The following is a 14,831-nucleotide window of genomic DNA, read 5'->3' as shown; positions in this document are numbered from 1 at the left end:
ACAAATACTCCAGTCCTCAAAGGTGTCACCCAAATCGCACTTGCTTCCTCACAGCTCCCAAATCTCCAGCTGCCCGTCTGAGTATGAGGTAGAACAGATGGTTGAGTCTGCAGAGCTGTTTACTCATACTATAGCCTGGGAATCAGAGGTCGACTCCAGCGCTTCTGTGAATCCAGACGAGGAAATGATCTGCACTGATGCCCAGAATCTTTATGAGTCGGATCCAGGACCAGACGCAGAAGGTTCTGACCATAATGTAGACCCTCATTCCCAAACTGTAACTCCTGTTGGTGGAGACAATGAGGAAGACGATGATAAGACTCAAATACCTGATTGGAGCGACAACTTTAGTATTTTGTCAGGGCAGGAACAGGTTGGCTCTGAGGACGACGGGTGTGATAACACACAGGGTGATGATGATGAGGTTGGAGATCCCACTTACTGTCAACCCACAGTCAGCCAAGAGATGAGGTCAGCAGAGGAGGTGGAGGAAGATGCTAGTGACGACGAGGTCAGGTTGCGCCTTCCTGGACAGAGACGTAGTACTGGAAGCACGTCAACAACTGCATCCTCAAACACAACTCTGCCTCTCACCACAAGTCGTGGTGGCTCTTCAGGTCGCATGGGTGCTAAGCCTTGCATAGCCTGGGCATTTTTTCAGATCGATAAAGATGACCCAACTCGTGTTATCTGTAACATTTGTCAGCAAAAGCTAAGTAGAGGCCAAAAAATACATAGTTTGAGTACTTCATGCATGAACCGGCACATGGACATGAAGCATAAGTTGCAGTGGGAAGCTCAGTGTGCTACAATGCGGCCTAGCCGGCCGGGCCAACCACCGTCTGCCATATCTTGTGCATCCGCGGCCTCTTCATCCTCTGTGACTGGGGGGACAGCAGTCACACCTGTTTTGGGGCGCAGACCTGCCACCTCTTTACCCGCAACAGCCAGCGTGATTGGCAGGTCATCATTTTCTTTGGAGATGGTAACACCAGCTGGTGTTGAGCGCTGTCCGGCATCGATAGCACCACCTTTGGATCAAGGCAACCTAACATGTCCGCCTGCATCTTCCTCACAGACCGGCAGTTTGCCGGGGACACCCTTATCAACCCCGTCTAAGCACAATAGCCAGCCCTCGGTCCCTCAGATGTGGACAAGTAAAAGACAATTTCCTCCTAGCCATGAGAGAGCTAAGAGGTTGAATTTCACCATCTGCAAGCTCTTGGCTACAGAAATGCTGCCTTTCCGCCTGGTGGACACAGAGGATTTTCGAGACCTTATGTCCGTCGCAGTGCCCCAGTACCAGATGCCCAGTCGGCACTACTTCTCAAAGAAAGGTGTGCCTGCGCTCCACCAGCATGTCGCACACAACATCACTGCTTCTTTGAGAAACTCTGTGTGTGACAGGGTGCATTTCACCACAGACACTTGGACGAGTAGGCATGGACAGGGGCGTTACATGTCGCTGACTGGGCACTGGGTAACTATGGTGACAGCAGGACAAGGGGCTGCTGTCCAAGTCTTGCCGTCCCCACGAGTTGTGCGTCAATCCTCTTTATGTCAAAGTTCCTCCACTGCTTCTGCCTCCTCAACCTCCTCTCGGTCTTCCACCTGCACCCAAAGCCTGTCTGGTCACGCCACAAGCTTTCTAACTGCGCAGAAGGGATCCTGCACACCTCCTTACTATGCTGGCAGAAGGGCTCAACGTCATCAGGCGGTTTTTACTTTGAAATGTCTGGGAAATGTGAGTCACACAGCTGAGGAGTTGTGGTCAGCTCTGGAGAACCAATTTCATGAATGGCTGTCTCCACTGGACCTGAAACCAGGGAAGGCCATGTGCGACAATGCTGCAAACCTGGGTGCGGCCCTTCACCGGGGCAATGTCACACACGTGCCTTGTATGGCTCACGTGTTGAACCTGGTTGTCCAGCAATTTTTAGCCCACTATCCCAGACTAGATGGCCTTCTGCAGAGGGCACGGTCGCTGTGTGCTCACTTCCGCCGTTCGCATCCCGCAGCTCAGCGACTTACATCTCTACAGAAGTCGTTGGGCCTGCCACTTCACCGGCTAAAATGCGATGTGCCTACCCGGTGGAATTCAACTCTGCACATGTTTCAGCGACTGTGGCAGCACCGACAAGCCCTGGTGCAATACGTTCTGACGTATAGCCTGGGCCAACGAGATCCAGAGGTGGGGCAAATCACGCTGGAGGAGTGGTCTCAGATCAGGGACCAATGCACCCTTCTGCACAGTTTTGAAATGGCGACGAAGATGTTTAGTGCTGATGATGCCATTATCAGCATGACTATTCCGGTGATTTACATGCTGGAGCACATGTTAAACAGAATTCGGAGTCAGGTGGTGGCACAAGAGGAGGTGGAGGAAGTAGAGGAGGAGGAGTTGTATGCGGAAGGGCTAACATCTGCAAGGTCCAGACGGTCGGCAGCACCAAGGCGGCAGGCATGTGAGGGTGGGGGAGATGGTTTTACCAGGGCGCATGGTAGCAGCCAAACTAGTGAGGAAGGTGCAGGAGCCCAGGAAGAAGTGGAGGACGAACTGATGGAAGACTCATCAGATGAGGGAGACCTTGATCACATTTCTGGTGTGCGAGGTTGGGGGGAGAGGACAGAGGAAGGAAGCATGATTATTACCTCGCCACCAACACAACAGGGACTTGGTGCTACTGGATGCGCAACACACATGAGTGCCTTCTTGCTGCACTACCTGCAACATGACCCTCGAATTGTGAGAATTAGAAATAATCCTGACTACTGGGTTGCCACACTGTTAGATCCCCGGTACAAAAGTAAATTTGCTGAAATTATTCCTGCCATAGAAAGGGATGCACGCATGCAGGAGTATCAGCAGAGACTGTTGCAGAATCTTACATGTGCTTTTCCACAAAACACCAGTGGTGCACGTAGTGAATCTCACAGTTCCAACTTGCCAACCGTGGGACCGTCAAGTGTTCAGCACTCAAACCGTAACAGAACCACAGTATCTGCTGGTAACATCAATTTTGCGGAATCATTTCACCACTTTTTTAGCCCATCCTTTGCAAGGCCACAGGAGACAAGAAGTCTGACACATAGTCAACGCCTAGAGACCATGGTACAGGAGTATCTCCAAGTAAACATTGAAGCCACGACTGTGTCACTGGACCCTTGCCCTTTTTGGGCTTCCAATCTGGAAAAATGGCCGGAGCTAGCCACTTACGCCTTGGAGATCTTGTCATGCCCCGCAGCCAGCGTTCTGTCTGAACGTGTGTTCAGCGCTGCTGGTGGTGTGCTGACAGATAAGCGCACGCGGCTCTCCACTGATAATGTAGACAGACTCACGTTCATAAAGATGAACAAATCATGGATCCGAAATGACTTTTCTACCCCTGTGTCATCCTGGGGAGAGTAAAAGCTTGATGATTGGTTAAAATCACCCTACCAACCGTTTTAAGCTTTCAAATTACTAATCATGTTTATCTGTATCTTGACTGGAAAATAATTTGGGCTTTGTAGCAGTGTGCAGCACTTATCCTATTAGGCCATCTATAATAAGCTCCACCAGATTTAAAATTAAAAATAATTTTTAGCTGCATCTAGCCCGGAAAATAATTTTGGGGCTCCGAGATGCGCAAGACACATAAGTGCCTTCTTGCTGCACTACCTGCAGCATGACCCTCATATTGTCAGAATTCAAAGTAATCATGACTACTGGGTTGCCACACTCTTAGATCCCCCAAACTTTTCGATCAACCTTTTCATTTTAATAAAGACCAAAAAAATGGTCATTTTTGAAATTATAAGCATTAGCAGGTTGTTAGAAACTGAAATCAAACAGTTTTCAACTCAAAACTTTATTCTAGGTGATGTTACATTTTCACATAGGACCCCTTGTTCGAAAGGAGCTTCTGAACTCTCTCGTCCATTGAATTTGTCAGGTTTTGGATGGTTTCTGCTTCAATTGTTTTGCATGAGGACAGAATACCTTCCCAGAGCTGTTGCTTAGATGTGAACTGCCTCCCGCCATCATAGACACTCCTTTTAATGATGCTCCAAAGTTTCTGAATGGGGTAGAGGTCAGGGGAGCATGGGGGTCACACCATAAGTTTGTCCCCTTTTATGCCCATATCAGCCAGAGATGCAGATGTTTTATGTGCAGCATGAGATGGTGCATTATCATGCAGAAAAATGATCTTGCTGTGAAATACACGGTTCTTCTTCTTGAACCATGGCAGGAAGTGCTGTTTGAGAAAATCCACATACATTATGGAGTTCATCTTTAGCGCCTTCAGGGATCCTAAAGGGGCCGACAATCTCTCTCCCCATGATTCCAGCCCAAAACATTACTCCACCTCCTCCTTGTTGTCGCTGTAGCCGTGTTTGCGTGGGGTGTCCATCAACCAGCCATCCTCCACTCCATCCATCTGGACCATCGAGCGCTGCACAGCACTCATCCGTGAACAAAACAGTTTTGAAATCAGTCTTCATGTAATGTTTGGCCCACTGGAGCCGTTTCTGCTTGTGTGAAGTGGATAGAGGAGGTCGACAGGATGGCGTATGCACAGCTGCAAACCTCTGAAGGACCCTGCATCTTGTTGTTCGGGGGACGTTGGAGGCATAAGCAGCTTCAAAAACTTGTCTGCTGCTATGACAAGGCTTTTTTGCCGCTGCTCTTTCAACCTGACGTAATTGCCTGTAGGAAAGAGTCCTCAATTTGCCCTTATCAGCACGCACACGTGTGTACTGTGAATCAGCTACATACTTCTTGATTGCCAAGACACTTCATCCTGATCATCGCACAATTTTGATTGTAGTCATGCCTTGACCTAAACACTCCACAATTTGTTGCTTCTCAGCAGCCGACACATCCTTTTTCTTTCCCATTTTGGCAGAAAATGTAGGCTGCTTAATAATGTGAGAGAGCCTTCTTAAGTAGTCTTGCCTTTCATTGGACACACCTGTCAAACTAATTAGCACAGGTGTCTGCAATTGCTTACAGTGATATAAAGAGCCCTGACACACATCACCATCAATGAGTTTAACTGACAAACAAACAAATTCTTCCCTTATCACTCCTAAACACTTTTTGCATAATAATTTGGAACGCAGTGTACATGTGCTTTTCCACAAAACACCAGTGGTTCACGTAGTGAATCTTACAGTTCTAACTTGCCAACCGTGGTCTGTATGGAATTGTTCAATAAAGGGCCCAAAATTAAGATAACATAGATGGGAGAGGTCTCTATGAATAGGAATTCCTAAGTATTTGATACCCTGTGAGGGCCAGGCAAAGGGAAAGTTGGACTGGATGGAATCCTATATGGATTTGGGGAGGGAGACATTGAGGGCCTCAGACTTCGCTGCATTGATTTTAAAATTTTACCATGTAACAAAGTGATCTATTTCAGCCATAACAGCAGGGATGGATATATGTGATTGAGTGATATATACTAGGACATCATCAGCAAATAGAGAGCACTTGTACTCGGTGCCTCCCACCTCAATCCACCTAATATTGGGGTTATGGCGAATTGATGAGAGCAGGTGCTCTGTCACTAGGATGTATAAGAGAGGGGACAGAGGACATCCCTGCCTTGTCCCATTGGTGATTGTGAAAGGTGATGAAAATGTTCTGACGCACCCCCTGGGCCTTGGGACACCCGGAGCCGGACCCTTTTTGGTGGATGCTGGTGGTTGTAGTCTTCGTGGCGGCGACCCGGTTCCGTGACTCAGGGCGGTCAAACCAGTGGCGGAACTATTTATGTGGTTTTGATGTTTAAATGTCCGACTACGCCACCCGTGGATTGCGGTCAGAGTGAACCGCCGCTACAGGGCAGACTGCTGAGGCTGGTGTTGTGGGTGCAGCAGAGCGTAGCATAACTCCCCACGGGAGGAGTATAGCCTCAGGGCAGTTTATGCGGAGGATGGGGGTGATGGTGCAGGGCAGCAGCAGTAACGACACGGAGTCAGTGATGCAGTCCAGGGCCTTTACTCACAGTTCTTATTATCCAGACCACGTCTGCAGGTAACGGCTGCCCACGTCGTACTGTGCTCACCAGGTGAGGGGCTCAGACAACTCCCAGATAACTTTGGAGCACTTCACAGGACCCCCTTTGTGTGTCCTTTGTCTGGCCTTTCTTACCAACACTTCTGTCCGGCTGCCTCGGGCCTCCTCTTGGTAAACTTGGCGCCAGTTTCCCTGACCCTATGTGGTGCCTTCCTAGCGGGTGTAGCGAGGGGCTGCGCCACATAAAATGTCAGAGCCTCCGGTTTCTAGCTGAGGGTCGTTTCCTGCCTCCACTAGTTCGGGGACCGGTCTCCCCCTTTGGCCTGACCCCTCCACGCAGGTGGATTCGGGCGTGCGGTGGCGACTCGCCCGTCCGCACCCCTGGGATCCCTTCATTCCTCGTTCATGGAGCCTTCTCTGCTCCTCTTCCTTCCTTCTCCCTCTTCCAAGCCTGGGCCTCTGTTACTAGGCCCGCCTCCGGAGCAGAGCTCATGCAGAGCCCCTGCTCCCTGCCACTTCTGCTCAGACTTCTCTGCACTGAACTAAGATGGTGCCCACCTTTTAAACTCCCTTCTCAATGCATCCAGGAACTGCTTCCTCCCTGCTCCTGCACTACAGGGTTCCCCTTCCTCAGTGTTCCCTCCCCCCACTCCAGCCAGGGACAGGGACTGTCGTGCCCATCTCAGGGGCATATTGGTCGCCCTGCCCCACGGCAATGTGGTGTAATGCATGCAGTTGTCGGGTCCTGATCCACACTCCATCCTTACGTGAGAGTGAGATATCACACCTCTGGGTGAGGTGCAATACGTCTGTAGCAACCGAGCCCTCAGGGTGCTACAGTTCCATTTATCTTCAGCCTAGGTGACGTATTGCGATACAGGGCCGTGATTTTGGCTATAAAAGGGTCCCCTAGACCCCTACCCCAAGTTTTTTAAGAGAATCATATATGGCGTGCCAGGAGACTCTATGGAATGCTTTCTCAGCATCCAACGAGAGTATCTAATTACAAATTTTTAACTGCATCTAGCCCAGGAAATACTTTGTGCCTAGTAGCAGTGTCTGCTAGTCAGCGGATTATCCCGTCTGTTAAGCAAGCTACACCACCTGTAGTTTAGACACTTAATTTTTTCAAAGGAAATGCTTCGGGACCATGGGATACTTAGTGAAGAGCATCAGGAGGCACCCCAAGGCATAGGGGCTGGGACTGGCAGTAGGATGCCTTGCGGTGGACAGCCGAGCTCGATCCTTATAAAAGCTTTTTAACTGCAGCAGCTTTAGTGGACGCTACTGGAGCTGGAATTACCGCGGCTGCTGGCATGAGACTTGCCCTCCAATAGATCCTTGTAAATGGATTTAAAGTGTATTCATTCATATTAGAGAGACAATTTAAATTAAAAAGCTTAGAGCTGCCTCCACCACAGGGGGGCTCACTCGACCCACCAGCGGACAGGCACCAGTATTGGGAGAGGGGGGCTGGCCGTCAGGGTTCACCGCGGCTCTGGCACAAACCCGGCGACACGGAGGTGGCACGGGCAGGAGCGGACTGGCCGTGTCGGCTTCTCACTTTTTGGATTTTAGAAGGGCATGACATGCCTATATCTGTGTCTCCCCCTCCTTTTACTCCTCCACCTCTTTTATTTTCGCATGACTATATGTACTTGTCACTTTTCCATGTGTTAGTTATGTCTTCTGAGCAGTTTGTCAGCTTTTGGACACCTTTGAAGGTGTTTTCTATGTGTTTCTATGTGTTTTTGTTTGCCTGCCATTGGTTTTAACGGTGTTCGAAGGTGTTCGACGAACAGTTCGACGAACAGTTCGGCGAACACACGGGTGTTCGACGAACCGAACCGAACTCGAACACTACGGGGGTGGCTCAACACTATATGTGACTGACATGTTTCTATCTATCTAATCTATGTGTGATGCTCTATTCCTTCTATTCTAAATTGTCGGGTACAGATGCTGAAATGCCGGCCGGCTTTTTTAAAGAGACAGTGCATGAAAACACTATTATTTTTTTTAATAAATCCTTTACACTAAATGACAAGTACTGTAAGCAACACTGTCACTGTACTTCATATATATGTGACTGACATGTTTCTATCTATCTAATCTATGTGTGATTCTCTATTCTTTCTATTCCAAATTGTCGGGTACCGCTGCTGAATTGCCGGCCGGCTTTTTTAAAGAGACAGTGCATGAAAACACTATTATTTTTTTTGATAAATCCTTTACACTAAATGACAAGTACAGTAAGCAACACTGTCACTGTACTTCATATATATGTGGCTGACATGTTTCTATCTATCTAATCTATGTGTGAAGCTCTATTCTTTTGGTTCTAAATTGTCGGGTACCGGTGTATGCCGCTGCTGAATTGCCGGCTTTTCATGTTTCACTGTTGGCACTTTTCCCATCGATTTGGGCAATCACTGTAATGCCACAACCACCATGGCTGTGGCATTACAGTGAGTGGCAGACAATCCCTGCATGATTGGTGCTCTAAATAGCGCCAGACATGCAGGACACGCTTTTGGTGCACGAACAGTTATCGAACATAACCTCGAACAGCCGAATTTTTTGCAAATCGTTCGGGTTCGTCGAACAACTCGAACACCGCCCAAAACAGCTCGAATTTGAGATTGGCGAACAGTTCTAGTCGAACACCGCTCATCTCTAATTTTAACACTTTTAATTTTGTTTTTCCTCCCTTCATTCTAACAGGCATAACTTTTATCTTTTTTCATTGACATACCTCAATAGCTTGTATTTTTGTGGAATAAGTTGTGTTCTTAGTGCCGTCATTTAATTTACTGAACAATGTTTTGGGAAACATCAATAAATATTTTATAAGGTGGGAATAAAAAATAAATAAAAATTCTGCCACTGTTTTGAGGCTTTCCATTTAAAAATTCACGTTTACCTGTTCATAGGTTTACATGAAGGCTTGCTTTTAACAGGACGAGCTATATTTGCAATTGGTACAATTTTGGGGTATATAAAAATTTTGACTTCTTTTTACTTCATTTTTTGAGGATGTCATGTTATGTGTACACATTGATCTTGTACAAGTTCATCGTGCACTTTGTCCGAGGAAATAAAATGTACAAAACGGTACTAATTGGTAAAACACTCTACAAAACTGTCACTGGAAAACACTTGGTGTATGCGTGGAAAGCAAACTCAACTTTTGTGACCTGTGCCAGGAAAAATAATGAGATGTATTAAAAAAGTCCTAGATGCTCATGACAAGAACATGGTTTTGCCTCTAAATAAGTCACTAGTGCGGCCACACTTAGAATACTGTGGGATACAATTTTTGGCTCCGGTGCATAAGAAGGACAGTGGGTGTAGAGAAGAGTGACCAAGAAGGGTTATCAAACTTGGGTTTATTCAGTTTCGAAAATCAAAGGCTTAGGGGTAATCTTATTACAATGTACAAATACATGAGGGGACAGTACAGAGATATGTCCAATGATCTTTTTACACTTAGTTCTGCAACAGTGACAAGGGAGCATCCTTTACATCTAGAGGAAAGAAGGTTTCATCATCGTCACAAATGCAGATTCTTTACTGTAAGAGCAGTGAGACCATGGAACTCTCTTCTCCAGCATGTTTTATTGGATGATTCAATAAACTGTTCAAGGAAGACCTGGATGTCTTTCTTAAAATATATAATGTAACAGGCTAGGAATACTAGATTATGTGATGGGATGTTGATCCAGGGATCTAGTCTGATTGCCTTATGTGGAGAATGGAAGAAATGTTTCCCTTAATTTTGGGTCAATAAGCATCTGCTTCATGGGGTTTTTGCCTTCCTCTGGACCAACATGTTAGGCTGTAGGTTGAACTGAATGGACTTATGTCAACCTTCAACCTTATAATCATTGCAGGGTTTTTCAAATGAAGTCTTCTACTTTGTAACTCAACCTACAAGGCACATAGTTGAAAGTAAGAAGGGCAAACAGAGAATCTGCTAAACCGATGTACGTTTCTCCACTGTATCACAAAGTATCCTTCTTTACTAAATGAGAGTGTTATTAATTATTCTAAAAAATGGATTCTGCTAGAAGTTTTTTAAAACTAATGAGAATACTGTGTATTTAAATATAAAACCTTTCAAAAGTTTCGGATAAAAGTTAAGGTTTTTTATTATATGAGTCACAGAGATTATATGAGACATTAAATATATAATTTAAAGTGTGGAACAAACCTCTTTAAATGATTTCTTCATTTCTACAAGTGGATGCCAGTGTGTTATAGGCTTTCGTGGATATGCTAACATTTCATTCCAATGATCCCTTCCAAGGCCTTCTGTGCTATTACCAACTCGACACACTCCAATAATTTCATTATGGCCGACCCTACATAAAAGTGGAAAATAAGCAAAGGAAAAATGGATGTCAGAAATTTGAAATATGATCGTATTTGAAACAATTAACAGCTAAAGTTAAAAATATGCATTGTTTATTTCATTGCGATTTTTTTTAAATTAAATATATTACTACTTGTAATTTTGTATCTAACTTTTCAACTTTTTAACTTTTTCTGGAGGAAATACACAATATGGAGAAAAGTATTTGGACTCATTCACATTGCACCTCCACATTCTAAATCCAAGAGTATTAAGGAGTCTAGCTATAGTAATATTATTAACTCTGTTTACCTATCATAATCCATAACTGAGATAAGCAGGCTAACTTGGTCCATGCTCTCTGGTGGAATATCAAAGATAATGGCCTCATTATATGTTGGGTTTAAGGTATTCTTTTTTATAGTTGTTTTCTTCTTTTTGAGTCTACGCCCATCACAAAGTAGAGACACTTTCACATAAGGATCTGCAGAGAAACATGAAGATATTACTTTTTAAGCTTCTTTAAAACAATTTTCACAAGAAGACTCTGATCACAAACACAATATAATATGTAAATATCTACTTAATCCGAGGATTAAAACAAAAAAAGAGGAATTATTATTTACATCTTCCTTTAAACGTCAGAGAATTAACAGTACAATATAATAATTTGGCTGATACATATATATATCCCTTTGTGGAGTTATTTAGAGATTAATGATTCGGTTTGCGATAAACTGATTTTACCTCAAATATTACAAAAAAAATTATATTTGTCCAAATCTAAATTCTTTGGTGATTTGCTTTGGGCAAATCCAACAATACGGCTGCTGCTTTGCTGGATTATAGACACACAGGAAGGCTTTAAAAGATGAAAAAAATTATACTCAGCTGGCCTTTACTTCTCCCACCCTGCAGACCTGCCATGGTCATCTTCTTCTGCCTCATCACCAATCTGATCTCTTCAAAAGCATCTTTGGTGCCTCTAGTACTTCCTAGGCCCCATGATTTGATAATGTTGCCGGGCAATGCAGATCATGATATTACTGTACTGGAGGCGCTGAAGATCTCATTTACCCAAGGCACCAAAGATATCTTTGAAGAGAAAGGGACCGCACCTGGGATTGGACACAAGATGATGATCAGAATACAGAGGGGCAGATGAAGGCAAAAATAACACCCATGTACAACCCCAATTCCAAAAACATTAGAACACTGTGAAATGCAAAGAAAACAAGTATGCAATAATTTGGAAATTTCTTATAGCCATATTTTATTCACAACAGAACATAGAAATCAGACCAGAAGATTGAAGCTAGACATTTTTCCATTTCATTTGAAAAGAAAACAATTAAATTAGAAATAACATATCACAGCCTTGTTCAAAAGTTTTGCTGAATTTTCTCACCCTTAGTGTTACTCTATAAACATTGTTTTTGCCATGCATGACCTAATAGTAGATCATGATAATATTCAACTGTTAATCAATGCGTTGTACATTGCTATGACTGGCTATCTATTCCTTCTTTAGTGATAGGTATTAGTAGCCAAACATTCAGAATCGTTGCATATGTAAATTCATTACTTCACACGTTTATTCTCTTGTGGAGGTACAATATCTGCCTACTGAGTATTAAAAGGGCTATAACAAAATAGATATGGCAAAACATGGTAGCACACACAAGGAGGCTCAGTTGTTGTGAAATAAATGTTGAGGCAGACATATGGAGAGACACCAGCACCGGACAGAGAAGCATTGGTAGGAGGAAATGAGTGGGCATCTGTGACTGGCATACTGTTGTGCATGTATATCATATCATTTAGCACAATATTTCCCATACTTTTTTTCCAGAAGTTAACCAAAACAACTAAGTTTACTGTATCATTTAAAGTTGGAAATAATATGTAGAGTTTATCCACAGTTGATCTATGTTAGCAGATCTTGGATACTGGTCATGGACCTCATGGTCAGTCCTTAAAATGGTTTATTTATAATGTTGTTATATTTTATTCTCTAAAAACACTGCTTAAAAATATGAAGATAATTAAAATGCCCAAATTAATATACAACATACTACATACATTAAAAATGTAAAAAGGTAATTTTATATTTTCTTTGCTGGGTTATCGTCACTGAACACATGCAAAATTTCACTCCCGTGGAAGTAGAATTGCATGATGGTGTATAGATAAGTACTTCAGGTTTTGGACAACGCATTACAAAAAATAGGCAGGATATTAGAATAACTGCAAAGATGCTGACAGTTATTGAAGATGTATAGGCTACTTAATAGGTCATAACTGAGTAATTCCCTGCTTTTAGTCCATCAAAATTAAAAAGGTGTTATACATTTTAGCATCTAGATCCAATTTTCAGACCTCTTGTGGTTCCACTGAACCTAACTTACAATATTTAACTATCATATGTATTTCTTTAAGAATAGATTTTCACAATATAAAGTACTTTCTCTTTAGGATCTTCAACTTTCTGTTTGTGTGCACTTCTGTTACCATACAGCTCTCAGTCAGATCAAGCTAGGGGTGGCTCACTTAAAGCATCATACCTCCCTAAATACCTGTCCAGCTTGTAGGGCCTTAAGGACTATTTCATTATAAACCTATTTTTTTTTATTTTAGGTTGCATCTATATCTGAAAGAGAACCCCCTCCGAGGTGCAGTGCATAATATTAGGATAATGTAGAAAGTCATTATTACAACACTAAGGACCCTTATGACCATAGCAGCACACACCACACTACTCACTGTAACCACAACTCATCTTAACCACTGCACTCTAATCTCACTGACTTAAGCAGTGGGATAGATAGGTAACAGCTCAGTGATGATATTTTCTGAGACTACTTTTGACACTGGGAATGCTAGGTTATAGGTCAGTGAGAATACAGTCTGAGACTGCTGCTGTATTACCCTTCGAATGCAGTGTATTAAATCAGTATAATGTAAGAATCCCTCATTATAAAGCCTAGGAACCCAATGATTACATCATTTCCTACCACACTACTTAACTATAACCCTGCTTTAACACTGTTCAATCACTGCTCTGTCTCAAGCAGTTACATGGTTGTCTGTCAATGATGACAAATTCTGCGACTATTGCTGAACCTCGAACACATTGGTTACAGCCCAGTGGGGATACATTCTGAGGGTATGTGCCCACGTAGCGTTTTACAAGTGTATTTAATGCGCAATTTTCGCAGCGGAAATGCTTGTAAAACGATTGTTAATCTGCACCCCATGGTCCCCAAAGAGAATCCGCAAGTTCTATGCCCATGCTGCGGATTTTTCCGCAGCGTTTTTGATGCGCACAAAAATCTGCAGCATGTCAATTAATTTTGCATTTCTGCATGCGGAATTGCCTTTTCAATGCACTAAAAAACGCAAGGCAATTCCGCATGTTGAAAACGCGCGAAAAACGCGCGATAAACGCTTGCGAAATTCCGCATGCGTTTTTCCGGGAAAGGACATGCGGAAATGAAGCGCAAATTTTCCGCTTCATTTCCGCAACGTGGGCACATAGCCTGAGACTGCTGCTGACACTGGGAAAGCTTGGTTACAGCTGAGTTTAACTACGTTCTAGTAGAATATCAAAAATAAGGTGCTGACTCACTTATTGCAGTGTTGGCTGTACTCCTGCCACACTGATTTTGCTATGGTTTAGTGTTGGACAATGCAAATGAAACAGCAATGATCCAGCTCTTAAGAAAAAAACACTTGTTTTTAATTGGTTCATCTTCAGAAAATACTCAGATTCCAGACAGTACAACATTAACATGTTTCAAGAGCTGCATGGTGCATTCCGAAATCACTGTTGAGACTGGGAAGGCTGGGTTGTAGTGCAGTAATCATATATTCTGAGACTGTTGATGACAATGAGAAAGCTGGTTTTGGAGCTCTGTGAGCTTTCTTATGTTCTGAGACTGCTGTTGACACTAGCAAAGGTGTGTTACAGGTAGGAGCTAAAAGCACATACAGACATTATGCTGTAAGTTCTCCTGAAATGAAAGATACAGTTTATTGTGTAACGGTCATTTCAATAGAACATCTGTGTATGCCTCTAGCACCTTCCTCATCCTCCCCTCTCCATAGAATGTTATGAGCATCAACTGTCATCTTCTTTCTTAGTAATCGGAAAGTCAAAAGTCTATATTCATTGAATGCAGAATTTGCCCATGAAATGATAATTAAGAGGAGAAAAAAGAAAATTTCTCAGATAAGATGTATTGCAAAGTTACTTATCTTTATTTGTGCTATTGCTTTATGAAATAAAAATTAAAATGATGATTACTCTTTATGTAGGATGTGAGAAATTGGATTTACTTGACTATTATTTTTGTATTACAAACCCATGGGTTGACTTCATTAAGACTGTACATCAATTTGTTGCCACCCAACCTACCCAGAAACAGACAGAACTAAGCACTCCTTCACTTCTTACATTACATGAGTGATATC

The 14,831-nt window shown here is 43.4% G+C and overlaps 1 protein-coding gene across 3 annotated transcripts in view; it reads right to left on the bottom strand.

The window, feature by feature from the left end:
- Positions 1-14,831, bottom strand: part of SYT6 (synaptotagmin 6) — a 717,771-nt gene that overhangs the window by 28,463 nt on the left and 674,477 nt on the right. For all 3 annotated transcript variants that reach the window (XM_073667146.1, XM_073667148.1, XM_073667149.1), the window contains exons 5-6: positions 10,671-10,842; positions 10,218-10,368 (exon numbers count right to left, since the gene is read on the bottom strand). In XM_073667146.1, the coding sequence (XP_073523247.1) occupies positions 10,218-10,368; positions 10,671-10,842 (323 nt within the window). The remainder of the gene's footprint in view (positions 1-10,217; positions 10,369-10,670; positions 10,843-14,831) is intronic.

Source organism: Phyllobates terribilis, unplaced genomic scaffold, assembly GCF_046119375.1.
Source record: "Phyllobates terribilis strain yellow unplaced genomic scaffold, ASM4611937v1 Scaffold_2__4_contigs__length_985480577, whole genome shotgun sequence".
NCBI classification, from domain to species: Eukaryota; Metazoa; Chordata; class Amphibia; order Anura; family Dendrobatidae; genus Phyllobates; species Phyllobates terribilis.
This window is presented reverse-complemented; position numbering and strand designations above follow the sequence as displayed.